The sequence below is a fragment of the Dendropsophus ebraccatus genome, chromosome 8 (assembly GCF_027789765.1).
Source record: "Dendropsophus ebraccatus isolate aDenEbr1 chromosome 8, aDenEbr1.pat, whole genome shotgun sequence".
NCBI lineage: Eukaryota > Metazoa > Chordata > Amphibia > Anura > Hylidae > Dendropsophus > Dendropsophus ebraccatus.
Window position 1 is genome coordinate 16,424,623 of NC_091461.1, and position 15,679 is coordinate 16,440,301.

Consider the following 15,679-nt stretch of genomic DNA (forward strand, 5'->3'; position numbering starts at 1 on the left):
AGATGGCATAGGCAAGGGGGAAATCAAACAGCACCCACCGCTAACTGTCATTCTGTGTGTGTGATGTGGTCAGAAACATTCTCTAAAAATTTTCAAAGTCATCTGCTATATTACACGTATTCCCTTATTACACATAAGGGAGTGTGGGTCTCCTGTCACACAAGGAGTATACAGCTGTATACCCTCTCTGTGACGAAGCTGAATGCCTTACAGCAAGCAACAGGCGTTCAACTTTTTTATGTTGCGCACAGCACGCAAAAGAGTAGTACCACACTTTTATTTTTGGCCTTGGCACAAAAGGAGTATATAGCCGTATACCCTATACAGACAGATACACTGCAGCCTATTCCTCACAGTGCCCTCCAGCTGCCTGCTTGTCTGATCACACCTAGAGGTGATCAAACAGCCCGAGTCCCGTCTGGAAAACAGGAATACAGCCTGGGCCATAGGTCGTATTCCTGTTTTCCAGGCAGGACTCGGGCTGTCTCCACTCTCCCCACGGAACGGGAAGACTGTGATGATTCGGGGTTTGTACGAACCTGAACCTTGGCGCTGTTCGATCATCTCTAATCACACCTATGTGCTGTTAGCCGGTTTAATAGAAGTATATCTTCAGATAAAAATATTCTTTTTTTATAGCTTTAGCCCTAAAATGGCTTTTGGGGGTCTCTCCTGCCTAAAAACACCTGACTGTCCCTGCTACACACTGTCTCCCTGTCTAGCTCCAACTAACATCTGAAAACGAATCTCAAATCCACTATTCGATTACTGTGGAGGTCACATGGTTTAGCCAGCCAATGAATGCAGATGCTCCTAGTGCCTGTCCCACCCCACCCTCCCCGCATAGTTATTGGTTAAAAAAACAACAAAAAAAATGTGAGGGAAGGTGGGAGGGGAATCAAATTTTTACTGGGGTTTTGATCGAATACTTGATTGAAAGTATACTATTCAAGTATTTTGAATAGTGTATTATTTAATCGAATACTTACTCGATCTAGTAGTACTCATTCATCTCTAGTAATAATACCCCCTAAAAGGTAATATGGCCTAATAATAGGAAATAGTAACTCTTAATAGATAATATGACCCATTAATAGATAATATTGCCCTCTTTCCCCCAAAATAATAAAACATATACTCACTTTACCCTGATCTCATGATGAGCAGAATGGCTAAGGCCTCTTCTGGTCAGAGAAGTCAGCTGCCCAGTTCATGTGACACAATGCATTGCACCACCTGCACCAGGATGCTGATGTCTCATGTGTGAGGTCCTGTCATCTTGTAGGCCCCAGGCCTGAAGCGCCCCATTGCCTAAAATGTGACAGGATAGGGAGCTTATGGGTCTCTGCTCTGCCATAAATCACACCTGTATCCACAACAGAGGCACTAGGTTAAAAGTCTGGTACCTTGGACCCCTAAGGGTCCCTTTAGGGATGGGAGCCCTAAGCCACTGCCCACAGTCTCGGACTGGGGTATTTGGGGCCCACCAGAGGAAATGATCCTGGGGGCCCACCAATGAAGAGCCAGTGAGAAAAGACATGTCAATCAATGTTAGTGCAGGTTCTAAAGCTGAAGGTCTCTGGTGGGCCAGTCCGACACTGACTGCCCAGTTTGCCTCCTACTATTGGGGATCTTGTGTATACACTGAGAAAAATTATATACCTCTGATCCATAGGCTTCTAATATAAAGAAAGTTATATACCTTTCTATGGAATAATCTCATATGCTTTACCATACTGCACAGCAATAAAAGGTATACTGACATTTACTGCCCCAATAGACCCCAAAAAGACGCAGTTTAGGGAGACGGGAGCGATATGGATCGGCTAGGTGTATACACCTGTATGTTAAGTCTGGAGCCATAACATGATATGTCACCGTCCGCGCTTTATCTCTGTAAATAACCTCCTCAGCTGGCGGTGCGGGACACGTCTACACTCCACGTTTCTGCACCTTTGTATTCATTCAGGTCAGGCAGGAATTCCCCAGCTCTATAGAAGCTACGGTAACTTTCATTTTCCAGTATAGCACATAACCAGCGTTTCCAGTAACAGCAGCGATGACTGTACCGTCATATTGTGCCTGGCCTGGAATGTATGGGGAATTCTTCTGAGCTACTATATATAACTATAGGGGGGAATGAGCTGTTTAACCCCTCAGCATGTGGCCTATACAAAACATATTTTCAGGAGCTATAACTATTAATTTTTCCAGACGTATTTTATTTTTACACTTAAAGTTGTTATTTTTTTTCATTCTAGGGGTTGTAATTAAGGATGAGCAAATTTACAATAATAGCAAAGCAAAGCTCCTCTCTGGTCGCATCAGTCGGCTTGTCAGCCTGCAGCCTTTAAATTTCATGCTGCTCCTTCTCAGTGCCTGGAAAAGCTGGATATAGTCCTGGAAAACTTCTCCCAGTTTCCCAGGAATAGATCCAGCTTTTCCCAGCACCCTGAACGGTTCAAAGGCAGCTGGCTGACAAGCCGACCGATGTGACCAGCAAAGAGCTTTGCTATTACTGTAAATTCGCTCATCATTAATTGTAATGTATATGACAGTATCAGATGTGTAGTTTTATATTGTACTACTTTTGCAACTTAAATAACTACTATAATACTACCCCCATGTACAATGAAATAACTACTATAATACTGCTCCTATATACAAGAATATAACTACTATAATACTGCTCCTATATACAAAAATATAACTACTATAATACTGCCTCCTACATACAAGAATATAACTACTATAATACTGCTCCTATATACAGGAATATAACTACTATAATACTGCTCCTATATACAAGAATATAACTACTATAATACTGCTCCTATATACAAGAATATAACTACTATAATACTGCTCCTATATACAGGAATATAACTACTATAATACTGCTCCTATATACAAGTATATAACTACTATAATACTGCTCCTATATACAAGTATATGACTTCTATAATACTACCCCTATGAATAAGAATTTACCAGCATGTGTGGCAAGTGTGAACATTGTGTATGGTCTCTTTAAGAGCTGCAGAGCATTGCATCCTATTCTGCATAAAGCGATCTGCAGAACTCTCTGCGTTTTGCTACAAAGCAGAAGCATCATGTGACTTCTGCTAAACTGAAAGTGAAAACCATCGCAGTGAAGCTGCTGTATTCAATCGGCAGGCTGCTGTGTGAATGTTGTGCTGTGTTATGTTGTGTGTAGCATTGTGTTGTTATGTGTGTGGTTAGTAACGTTCCCCGTATGTGCTGTGTAACCTGCTGATGTTTTGTGTTACTTTGTGGCATTATTTATTGTGTGTGTAGTGCTGTTGTGAGTAAGACGCATATATAGCCACATATCACTGTACTGTGACTGCGGGGAGAAGCACCGATATGAAGACCAGTGGACAACTACGAATGGGATTGATCCTGATTCTAAACTGTGAGAAAAACTGGGCAGTGGGGGCTGGTATAAGGGGGTGGGTGTGTCATCTTGATACAAGATGGCGCCAAACATTACGGAAATATTACTCAACCGCTGTGCCCTTAAAGGGACAGGACCCCTTTATCTTTTCCCTATGTGTGTGCAGTCCCTGTTATCAGCCATGTCACATTGCTGGGGCCTATGTATAGTATTTGCAGTACATTGTTATATATAGAATGTGCCTGTACAATCACTCGGACTCTTTCTCTCTTCAGGTGTCTTGGTGTGGTGTGCTGCCGTGCCCCAGACACGATATACCGTAGACATTGTGCTCCCCTGTGACTATGCATTGCTGGACTCAGGTGTGGGGGGACTCGGGTTTACAAGACAAAAAGTGACTCTGGTCCTGAAGAACGTGACGGTCAAGGGAGAAGAGCCGGCGGAGCCAATGCCGGATTACCAACCTCCCGAGAACCCGGACACCACTGTCTTCCTGGCCACAGGTATTCATGATAATGTAACAGTCAGTCACACTAATGTCAGAGCCGGTTCTGTCAGATTCGACAGGAAGAAGAAAGAGTGGATCAAGCCTGGACACCACAATGGCACCCAGTATAAGTCAGGGAGGTACTGGACACTGTTGTTGTCCTTTGTAATGGAAGTTGTGATTGTGGTGTAAACAGACCCTCAGATCCAATAACTTTCACAGAGGTATAAGACATTCGGGGCCCATTCTATGGGTTCTATGATCTGTGAGTGCACCCCCAAAATCTTATAGCAAACCTGTTATATAGGTATCTGTTATGTAATAACATCTCCCAGCTCTTCCATCACTGCTCGACTAGTCTGATCTGATTGCTCAGGATTTTTGGGAGCTGTAATGGCGGTATACTGGTTTCCACCATCCGCGCCAAACATCTAACTGGATGGAACTTGAATAGGATTTCAAAAAACCTTACAGAAGAAGACAATGTAACCAATGTTTATGATTTATAGTCCAGGCGATTTTAAGAAACTTTGTAATTGGGTTTATTAGGCAAATGCCATTATCTGCATTCAAAAAGACTTTTCACAGCCCCCCCCCCCCTCCTCTCTCTCATTCACTGCTCATTTTTAGGAAATATCGACTCTTTTACATCAGTCGAGCCCTGTGTAACCTATGGAGAGGGGAGGGGGGAGGAGAGAGATTAGTCGCCAGCAGAGAGCAAAGGATTACACAGCGGGACCTGTGTGAAAGCCGGTATTCAGAGGTCAGAGAGGTCAGTGCTGACTTCAGAGGAGATAGCCCGGTGTAACAGGCCAGAGTATACCCCCAGCCCAGACTATACCTGGGGTTAAAATGATCTAGGCTAGATTATACCCCGGGGTATATTTTGGCCTAGGCCAATTCATACCCCTTCAGGCCATTTTATACCCCCATGAAATCAGTATCATTGATAGACACAAGAATTACTTACTTTTTCAACATTTTATTGCGGAATCAGCTTTGTCTGCTGCGTTAAGTGAAAAGCTGCTGATGGGAATCTTAAAAATCTAAACCCATAGGGGACAGGTGATGTACTATTTGAAGAAATCCCCATAGAAAACCTCTCCTGCTCTGGACAGTTCCTGACATGGACAGAGGTGGCAGCAGAGAGCACTGTGTCAGACTGGAAGGAATACACCACTTCCTGCAGGATGTACAGCAGCTGATAAGTACTGGAAGACTTGAGATTTTATAAAGGAGTAATGTCCAAATCAAAAACTTTTTGGCATCAGTTGATATGAATTTTTTTTTTCCCCACTAAGTATACCTTTTTAAGAAAAAAATATCTTAATGTCACCCATGTGACGTGTCTCCTCTTTCCTCCCAGCAGTCGACCTGGCCCCCCTCTCATTTGCTGAACGTTTGCTGCATGTGGAATGTGGTGATGAAGGAGAAAAAGTGGAAGAAGTGGAATGTGAGATCTCACCGCTCTATTCCCAGTTATTTGCCGCTCACATCCGACTTTCGGAGCTCAGCATTGCCATCATGGCCAAAGCAGAGTCACCCATCGAAACTTCAGATGAGCTGGCCAATGATAAGGTTGTGTTACCAATGTCAGGTGAGATGGTGATGACACTAGTGGGAAACATCCTTGGTTACGGTATGGCTGATACCCTGGAGTGGTCAATAACCCACACCAGGATGAGGGCCCCATCGTGTTGTTACACTAGATTTGTTCTCCACTGATTATCTATAGGGTTTAGCGGAGAGTCCACCAACTTTTACCGTCATGAGTAAGTTACATTTTTTTTAACATTTAGCCAGTAGATACCTTATGGTGTGACACACAACATTCATGAAAGTTTTAAGCACATGGTTACACTGGTTTGGACCTGCTGGTGTGGTCTTATTCCACAATCAATATTACAGAACTTACATGGTCACTGTGGGGTTACAGCGAATGGTTGTGTCCTGAAATCACCAGGTTACTATGGTCCTACCATCTCATAGACCCATGCCGCTCACCTGTATGTCTTTATTCTTCACACCTTGACCTTCCACTTCTCTGGTTTCTTCTATCGGTCACTTCTCTTACATTACGACTATGATTGACTTATTATTTCTTCCTTCAGTGGAGCTTCTTGTGTCATCCTCCCCACCATCACAGAAGAGCTCCCTGTCTGATGAAGTCACGTTAAATTGTGAAGTTTGGGGTGGCACAGAAGTGAATGTGGACTGGCATCTACAGAAGGATGGCACCGGACATAGATTAAACCTTGAGGACTCCCGGATCACTATACAAAAGGAGACGGAGGAGACTAAGGAAACCTCGTCTCTGACTATAAGAAAACTCAACGTCCATGATGAAGGAACCTACATATGTGTTGTGTCCTCGGAGAAGCACAGGGTACAGCAGATTCTCCAGCTGCAGATCAGAGGTAATTCACTATTCATCAGCTGGTGAGGCCTTTAGGGGCATTCGTGCCCAAATACATTACAGACACTCCAATCCAGTGGACAAGCTGGTCTACAATACATCGTAGTTATGGATATTTCCATAGAGTTGGGAGGTTCTAGTTTTGTATACTTGCTATACCACCACTGCCTGTGGGAGGTAATATGGGTCATGTTTTCCTGCCCTACTAACTCCTTCCTATCCCTTGTGGCAGAGATTGGCATAACCCGCCTACAGGTATGTCTGGTCATCCTCTGCATTGGTTATTGGAGACGTCTGGTGATAAGTAGAAACTTACCTCTCCTTGTGCCCGCAGTGAGCGGTGGGACCGGCTATGGGACCTCCTCCCATAAAAAGGCCAGTCCCAGCTGATGAACTGGCCGCTCAGCCAATCAGTGACTGGAGTGGCATCCCGCATCAGTCACTGACTGGCTGAGCGGCCAGAGCCCAGCAGGTGTCCCGAGGCCGGTCCCACTACTCACAGCCGCCACAGGGAGAGGTAAATTTGTACTTATTTCCCCCTGCCGGACCTCTCCTTTAATGCAACAGATGGGTTGATCTTCTAATGGGTCACCACTTAACATCTATATTTAGGCTTAGTTTATACATGTGTTGAGGTCAGTATAAAAATCCACTATTCGCTCCTCTGTAGACCTATGTCTCCATGGTTACAGACTACAAACTGACTGTGTAGTCTGATCTTTGTGGCCTACTCACTTCCATCTGTCCCCTACTCTTAGTTGGGCAGGTTAAAGGGGTTATCCAGCACTACCAAAGCATGGCCACTTTCTTCTAAAGACAGGACCACTCTTGTCTCCAGTTCAGGTGTAGTTTGCAATTAAGCACCAATCACTTCAATGGAACTGAGCTGCAAAGCCTACACCCAAACTGGAGACTTGAGTGGTGCTGTCTCTTAAGAAAGTGGCCATGTTTTTGTAGCGCTGGATATCCCCTTTGACAAGAAGCAGACGACATATGGATGACAATATAATTGCAGGATCAGACTACCCGGGGGTTGTAGTCTGTTACCATGGAAACACATAAACCTGCATAGAAGCTGTATACACAAAACAGTAGTAATTGAATTCTGATTCTAATTATTCCAATTATATACTCTCCTGTTTGAGGATGTAGTCCCATTATGTATTGTCTTTACAAATACTGTAATATTGGTAATTGGGCCCACATGTGGTGCCCTCTTAGATGCCTAGCACCACTTGTAAAGTGGCACAGAACATGGTGCTAATGCCACTATTCTAACAGGTATATTTCTCCTCAGAGCCTCCTAAGGTTACAGTATCTGTGAGTCAGAATCCAAAGACCACCGTGACTTGCCGCACTGACCACTACTACCCATTAGACGTGGACGTGACCTGGTTGCTTAATGGGTCCCCGTTAACCCATGTCTCCCCATTCACCTCCAGTCATCGCAGAAATCAGGATGGGACCTACAGTGTAAACAGCTTTCTAGAAGTGCCAGCACCTGAGCCTGGAGCTCCCGCCGATACTTATACGTGCTCTGTGTCACATGTCTCAGTGACTGATCCAATAATAATGGAGGTCCATGTTCTTCCCGAACGTAAGTACAACGTGTGACTAAACTGGTGCAATGATCCCAGCAACATGAGTGCATTGTGCCTATTCTAGTCTCTAGAGTAAAGTAAAGTATACTACTAGTATCCAGAAGCCAGGCAGCAGTGCATTGTGGGAGCTTCGATAACTTTTGGGGTTCATGCACACAGTATAGTATTACTAAGCGCTTATAAATATGCTAGTATATTGGATAATCATGAAACAATGAATAAACCATTCTACTAGCTACAGTTCTACAAAGACACAGCCTCTCCCCCCTTAGCTTGTATTACAGAATTTATATCAAGATTACTGATCTACATTTCTTGATAGAGCCACCCATTTAATATAAGCACTTCCTTAATGTAATACTTAAAGGGGTACTCATGCAATATATATATATATATATATATATATATATATATAATTTTTTATTTTATTTTATTTTTTCAAATCATCTGGTACCAGAAAGTTATATAGATTTGTAATTTACTTCTATTTAAAAACTTCAGCTTTCAAGTACTTGAAAGCTTTCAAGTGGTGTATTCTTTCCAGTCTGACACAGTGCTCTCTGCTGCCACCTCTGTCCATGTCAGGAACTGTCCAGAACAGCAGCAAATTCCCATTGAAAACCTCTCCTGCTCTGGACAGTTCCTGACATGGACAGAGGTGGCAGCAGAGAGCACTGTGTCAGACTGGAAAGACTGCACCACTTCCTGCAGGACATACAGCAGCTGATCAGTATTGGAAGACTTGATATTTTTAAATACAAGTAATTTACAAATATGTATGACTTTCTGGTACCAGTTGATTAAAACTGGAGTACCCTGTGGTAGCACTGTAGATAAACCAAACTGTTGGGCTCCTCCCTCATATTCCAGCTGATCAATACCCTGAGAACAGATGGAAGATCAACCCAGAAATTATTTACTTGATTTACATATGAGACGTTTAACACAAATTTTTATCTTTTCCGCAGAAACTGATGTGTCTTATACAGCTACTTTCTTCACTGTGTTATTGGCCATCACCATCCTCAGCATCCTTCTATTTCTATGGCAACAAAGGGATAAAAGAGCGAAGAAAAAAACGATATAATGACCACGAGTCAACGCAAACTTTTAGGGGACAAATTCTGTTTGTGTATATTAGTTAATAATAGGAAAGTTAAAATATTTTGCTATTGGGAAACCATCAATCTGTAGGTTATGTCCATAAAATTCAGCCTTAAAGGAGAAGTCCGGCGAAAATTTTTATTAAAGTATTGTATTGCCCCCCAAAAGTTATACAAATCACCAATATACACTTATTACAGGAAATGTTTATAAAGTGCTTTTTCCCCTGCACTACTGCATTAAGGCTTCACTTCTTGGATAACATGGTGATGTCACTTCCTGGATCTTCCTGGATAACATGGTGATGTCACTTCCTGGATAAAATGGTGATATCACTTCCTGGATAAAATGGTGATATCACTTCCTGGATACCATGGTGATGTCACTTCCTGGATAACATGGTGATGTCACGACCTGACTCCCAGAGCTGTGCGGGCTGTGGCTGCAGGAGAGGATGATGGCAGGGGGACACTGAGGGACACAGGGCACTGGAAGGACACTGAGCATCCCTCTGCCATCATCCTCACCAGCAGCCACAGCCCTCACAGCTCTGGGAGTCGGGTCGTGACATCCCCATGTTATCCAGGAAGTGACATCACCATGTTATCCAGGAAGTGAAGCCTTGATGCAGTAGTAAGTGCAGGGAAAAAGCACTTTATAAGCATTTCCCGTAATAAGTGTATATTGGGAATTTGTATAACTTTTTGGGGGCCAATACAATACTTTCATAACATTTTTTGTTGGACTTTAACCCTAGAGTAACCTTGGAACCGAAGGACTGGAGTACTCAGGTTACTAAGGTCAGATCACATACACCCCTGTGTTCTTAGGGAGCTAAGTAATATCATAGACAGATTATTATTTCTAAAACTTGTAGATTTTCCCAAGGGGGCAAGTCTCAGTTTCTTACTCTCTTATTGTACGAGAGTCCTCCCATCCTATTTATATAGTCTATTTATAAGGTGGAACCCAAACCTTCTCCCTCTATGCTCTCTTAATATATTATACATACCCAACTAGGCTCATTCACCATCCAAAATAACAAATCTGTCTACAGCAACTTGTTGATGGTTTCCAGGCAGCAACAGGAGATTTAGAGAAAATGTTAAAGGGGTACTCCAGCGGAAAAAAAATGTTTCTATCAAATCAACTGGTGTCCAAAAGTGCCAGAGATCTATTATTTACTTCTACTTAAAAAATCTCCAGTCTTCCAGTACTTATCAGCTGCTGTATATCCTGCAGGAAGTGGTGTATTCTCTCCAGTCTGACCCAGTGCTCTCTGCTGCCCCCTCTGTCCATGTCAGCAACTGTCCAGAGCAGCAGCAAATCCCCATAGAAAACCTCCCCTGCTCTCCAGAAATTGAGAGAATACACCACTTCCTGCAGGACATACAGCAGCTGATAAGTACTGAAAGACGAGATATTTTTTTTTTTATAGAAGTAAATTACAAATCTCTGGCACCAGTTGATTTGAAAGATGTTTTTTGTTTTTTTTGCTGGAGTACCCCTTTAATCACGTGTGAAAAAATTTATTCATTTTTCTTGGGGGCCGGAATTAAATAATCCGGAAAATGTGATTTGCACATTTTATTTTTTTATTTTATATTTTTAGTCATAAATTCTTCAGCTCATGCATATGGCGTCAGGGTCATACACTGTAATGTTAGGTGTCGGCTGTCATGTTGGTGACTGGTATGTCTGTACTTAACTGGGGACACATCACTGGGGTCCTCCAGATGTGTTAGATTGAAGGTGTCCATATGTAAACTAAGGGCCCATACTATATATATACTGTGTATATATATATATATATATATATATATATATATATATACATACACACAAACATGTACACAGAGTATATGGGGCCCCCCTCCTGCACAGGCCCCATAGCAGCTGCCTACCCTGCCTCTATGGTAGCTACGCCACTGCTGTGAATAGTATAAGATGTTGCATGCCATGATTTATCTTACATATGGTGCTTTTTGTCTGCAGATTTCTGCTTTTCAAGCTAAATCTGTCATTTACAACTGGGCCTAATGTCTATAGTGTCTCCATACAGAGGGGGGGGGGGGGGGGGGGGGAGATCCTGCACTGTCTCTGTGCGCAGCCTAAAAGGCAGAAGCAGCATGGCAGGCATGATAAAGCTGTAGGGAGCAGTCTAAACTGTTTATAAAGCTCTGGGGTGAGATCTCTATCTTAGATTTGTCTCTTAGCTGTCTCTCTCTCTCGATCTCTGCCTGTGTCCCAGGCACTCCACCTCTCATCTCCCTCTTGCCCCTCCATTGAACTGTATTACTAGCAATTTGATCCCTGAGCTAGCTACAGAACAAGGATGCGCACAGCTAATTTTTCAGACAAGTTAGTAGGAAGGGGAAGAGGGAAGATGCTTGATAACAGAAGAAGGAAGCAGTTTTGTCTGATAAGATATATTATAAAGTTTTTTGTATTACCTTCTACTACTGATCTATGCAACGTTTTTTAAATTCTGGGATATTTATTCTCGTATATATGGGGAAAATATGAAAAGATGACACCATTCTGGTCACAAATTATTCAATCAATTATGATTGAATAATTGATATACTCTACTAGGCCACTGCAGCAAATCCACCAGTCCTCCACTTGCTAGTACAACATAACTTTCACTCCTTAGATCAGGCATGTCAAACTCATGGCCCTCCAGCTGTTGTAAATCTACAATTCCCATCATGCCTGGACAGCCAACAGCATGATGAGAATTGTAGCCTGGCATGACGGGAATTTTAACTTAGTAACTTAGTGACTTTTAATTTTTAGGGAGTGCTGGAAAAAAAAGACAATGTTTTTTATTTTGTTTTTTTTTTTATTTAAATGTATTGTTTGACATAAATAATAAGGTACCGGCTTACGAGCTATTGGAATTGAAGTGAGGTAATATATGAATATTTGTTTTTTACAATGAACCATCTAAAGTAAAATAAAAAGGTTTTAATAAAAAAAAAGTTTTACTTATTTTTTTGTGTGGGAGAATATATACACACACAAACACACACGGCCTATCTTCTAATCTATGTCTGGAACATGGCGGCCATCTTGAATCAATGGCAAGATTTTCCATTGGGAAGGTAGTGATGCGGCATATCAAAGAAGACCAAAATTGTATGAGAAATCGACATGATGGAGGAAGATTCAGTGGACTAGAGCCGGCCACAATGGGACTGTACAGTTATGAGACTGAGGCAGAGTCCCAGATGATGACGCTGATCTCCGCTGCTCCTCAGGTCAGGTAATAGACTAGAAGGGAGATAGTAACTGCATGGGCATTTAACTCTTCCCATACCACCATGTCTGTTATTAAATACATTTATTAACAATAACAGTTCTGGAGCACATTGTGCAGTTCCTACATACATACATATACACATACATAGTCCTACATGCATATATACATACATAGTCCTACATGCATATATACATACATAGTCCTACATGCATATATACATTCATAGTCCTACATACATATATACATACATATACACATACATAGTCCTACATGCATATATACATACATAGTCCTACATGCATATATACATACATAGTCCTACATGCATATATACATACATATACACATACATAGTCCTACATGCATATATACATACATAGTCCTACATGCATATATACATACATAGTCCTACATGCATATATACATACATAGTCCTACATGCATATATACATACATAGTCCTACATGCATATATACATACATAGTCCTACATGCATATATACATACATAATCCTACATACATATATACATACATAATCCTACATGCATATATACATACATAGTCCTACATGCATATATACATACATAGTCCTACATGCATATATACATACATAGTCCTACATGCATATATACATACATAGTCCTACATGCATATATACATACATAGTCCTACATACATATATACATACATAATCCTACATGCATATATACATACATAGTCCTACATGCATATATACATACATAGTCCTACATGCATATATACATACATAGTCCTACATACATATATACATACATACATAGTCCTACATGCATATATACATACATATACACATACATAGTCCTACATGCATATATACATACATAGTCCTACATGCATATATACATACATAGTCCTACATGCATATATACATACATAGTCCTACATGCATATATACATACATAGTCCTACATACATATATACATACATAGTCCTACATGCATATATACATACATATACACATACATAGTCCTACATGCATATATACACATAGTCCTACATGCATATATACATACATAGTCCTACATGCATATATACATACATAGTCCTACATACATATATACATACATAGTCCTACATGCATATATACATACATAGTCCTACATGCATATATACATACATAGTCCTACATGCATATATACATACATAGTCCTACATACATATATACATACATAGTCCTACATGCATATATACATACATATACACATACATAGTCCTACATGCATATATACATACATAGTACTACATGCATATATACATACATAGTCCTACATGCATATATACATACATAGTCCTACATACATATATATATACATACATAGTCCTACATGCATATATACATACATAGTCCTACATGCATATATACATATATAGTCCTACATACATACATATATACATAAATGTATGTGAAAATCGATAACCGAGTGTTACCAGACATAACCCATTGACAAGAGCAATAGTGAGACGTATTTACATTGTGAATGTGAATATGAATCAGTGGTGAACACGACTTCACATTTAGAGCAAAACATGTTCCGGGCGAGGATAATAGTTTGGCTGACTCTCTTTCCCGTTTTCAGCGGAATAGTTTTGGGGAACTACATCCACGAGTGGCGCAAGAAGGAGAGCTATGCCCGGTTTTCCTCTGGGGTCTGGTGGAGAACAGCTGAGGCCACTGCTGCAAGCGTCCCTTTCGGATGCAACATGGTCCAGTCCAGTCATGGTAAGGCCAGGGAGGAATGGTTTGGATGTGCAGCTGATCAGGTTTGGTTGACTCCTGAGGCTTGTAAGTCGGTCACATGGGCCTTTTTGGCTAAACTTAGAGTGGAAGATGCTTTGGCTTCCGTAGCCAGAAAGCGATTGGCCAGTGTCTCATTTATGTTACGTTTATGAGGTTTAACAGATCGCACAAAGGATTTGTCTATACACTTAGTTTTGAGGGGATGGAAAAAAGAGATAGTCAGGAAAGACACCAGGACACCGATATCGTTTACACTATTGCGCCTTGTCTGGGATATGCTTGTCTTCTTTTGAGGCACATTTATTCCATGCCGCTTTTATTTTGGCCTTTTTTGGGGCATTACGCGTGGGCGAGCTGGTAGCGGCATCTGCATCCCCAGGTCTACGAGTTTCCGACGTAGTAATCCTGTCAGATTCCTTGAGGATTTTCATTAGGAAATCCAAGACGGACGTCTATGTGAACGGCACATGGCTGTCGATATTCCGCTTACTAGGTCCTTATTGCCCGGTTGGCATTGTAGAGGATTATAAACAGCTTTTACTTCCCTTGGTGTCATCAGTCCCCTCATCACAATTTTTGGTCCATGCAGAGGGGTCTCCTGTGACAAAGTTTCAGTTTGGTTCAATGTTCAAGAAAAGCTTGGTGTCAGTGGGAGTTAACCCTGCAGAGTTTGGCACGCACTCCTTTAGAATTGGTGTGGCCATGGTGGTGGACTCATTAGGCATGCCCGGAGAGTCGGTCAAACGCATAGGGAGGTGGGTTTCGGACTGCTATAAGCGCTATGTGCGCCCTAACCTGCTATCTTACTAATCTGTGTTTTTGTATTTCCAGGTCAGCATCGGCCAGCGGTTTGGATCGTAGGATATTCCTACATACACAGCCTTCTGTGTCTTGGAGGGCTTGGAGCTTCTTGTCGTCTTGGAGGGCTGGATCTAGGTTTCTCGCAAGCTGTAGTTTCCTGGAGAGGAGTCGAGGGTTTGAGATGGCTATGGGTGTTGTCAGAAGTAGTGGCCATCAACAAACTAGTCCACAGCCCCGTAGTTTTATTAATACACGCAGGGGGCAATGATCTTTGTTCCGTTCGCCTGGCAGAGTTTATATCAGTTATCAGATCTGATTTGTTGTCCATGTCTGATTTTTTTAGCGATATTTTAGTCTGGTCGGAAATAGTGCCAAGTGTGGTCTGGAATGGAGCTAGGAACCCTGGGGCTATCGAGAGAGCCAGATGGATTCTGAACACCAGAGTTTCACGTTTTGTTCGATCAGCAGTTGGAAGGGGACAACCGGCATTTAATGTTACAGGACGGTGTCCATTTAAACCAGTGGTGTCAAATTCAAATACATACTGTAGTGGGCCAAATTTAAAATATTGGACAAAGTCGCGGGCCAACCTTGATAATTATTGAGGTGCAAATGTTGAGGGCCTGTCACTGTCAGAGAAGCATGCGGTGTTCCTGGTACTGTCAGTGGTGTGCATCTACCAGCGCTGTGCACTATGATAAATGACATGTTATATTGCTATGCCATGATTAAACTCCAATCTATGTAATAGCCAACCTCCCCCAATATTACCCCATGTAGTAGCCAACCCAACCAAAATTGCCCCACATA

At 41.9% G+C, this 15,679-nt stretch overlaps 1 protein-coding gene across 1 annotated transcript; it reads left to right on the plus strand.

Annotated features, from left to right (window-relative positions):
- The first annotated feature begins 3,387 nt into the window (after positions 1-3,387).
- On the plus strand, positions 3,388-9,182 carry TAPBPL (TAP binding protein like). The gene is made up of 6 exons (XM_069981780.1): positions 3,388-3,436; positions 3,694-3,921; positions 5,272-5,502; positions 6,017-6,322; positions 7,619-7,918; positions 8,891-9,182. The coding sequence occupies exons 1-6, from the start codon at positions 3,388-3,390 to the stop codon at positions 9,007-9,009; spliced, it is 1,233 nt and encodes a 410-aa protein (XP_069837881.1). The 3' UTR covers positions 9,010-9,182.
- The last annotated feature ends 6,497 nt before the right edge of the window (positions 9,183-15,679 follow it).

What these genes read in the sequence shown, in the direction of transcription:
- TAPBPL (XM_069981780.1), top strand. Translation starts at nt 3,388, where the DNA reads ATGAAGACCAGTGGACAACTACGAATGGGATTGATCCTGATTCTAAAC. An exon ending in CACTGTCTTCCTGGCCACAG is followed by an intron (nt 3,922 to 5,271) that starts GTATTCATGATA and finishes CTTTCCTCCCAG; the next exon opens with CAGTCGACCTGGCCCCCCTC. An exon ending in GGTTGTGTTACCAATGTCAG is followed by an intron (nt 5,503 to 6,016) that starts GTGAGATGGTGA and finishes TTCTTCCTTCAG; the next exon opens with TGGAGCTTCTTGTGTCATCC.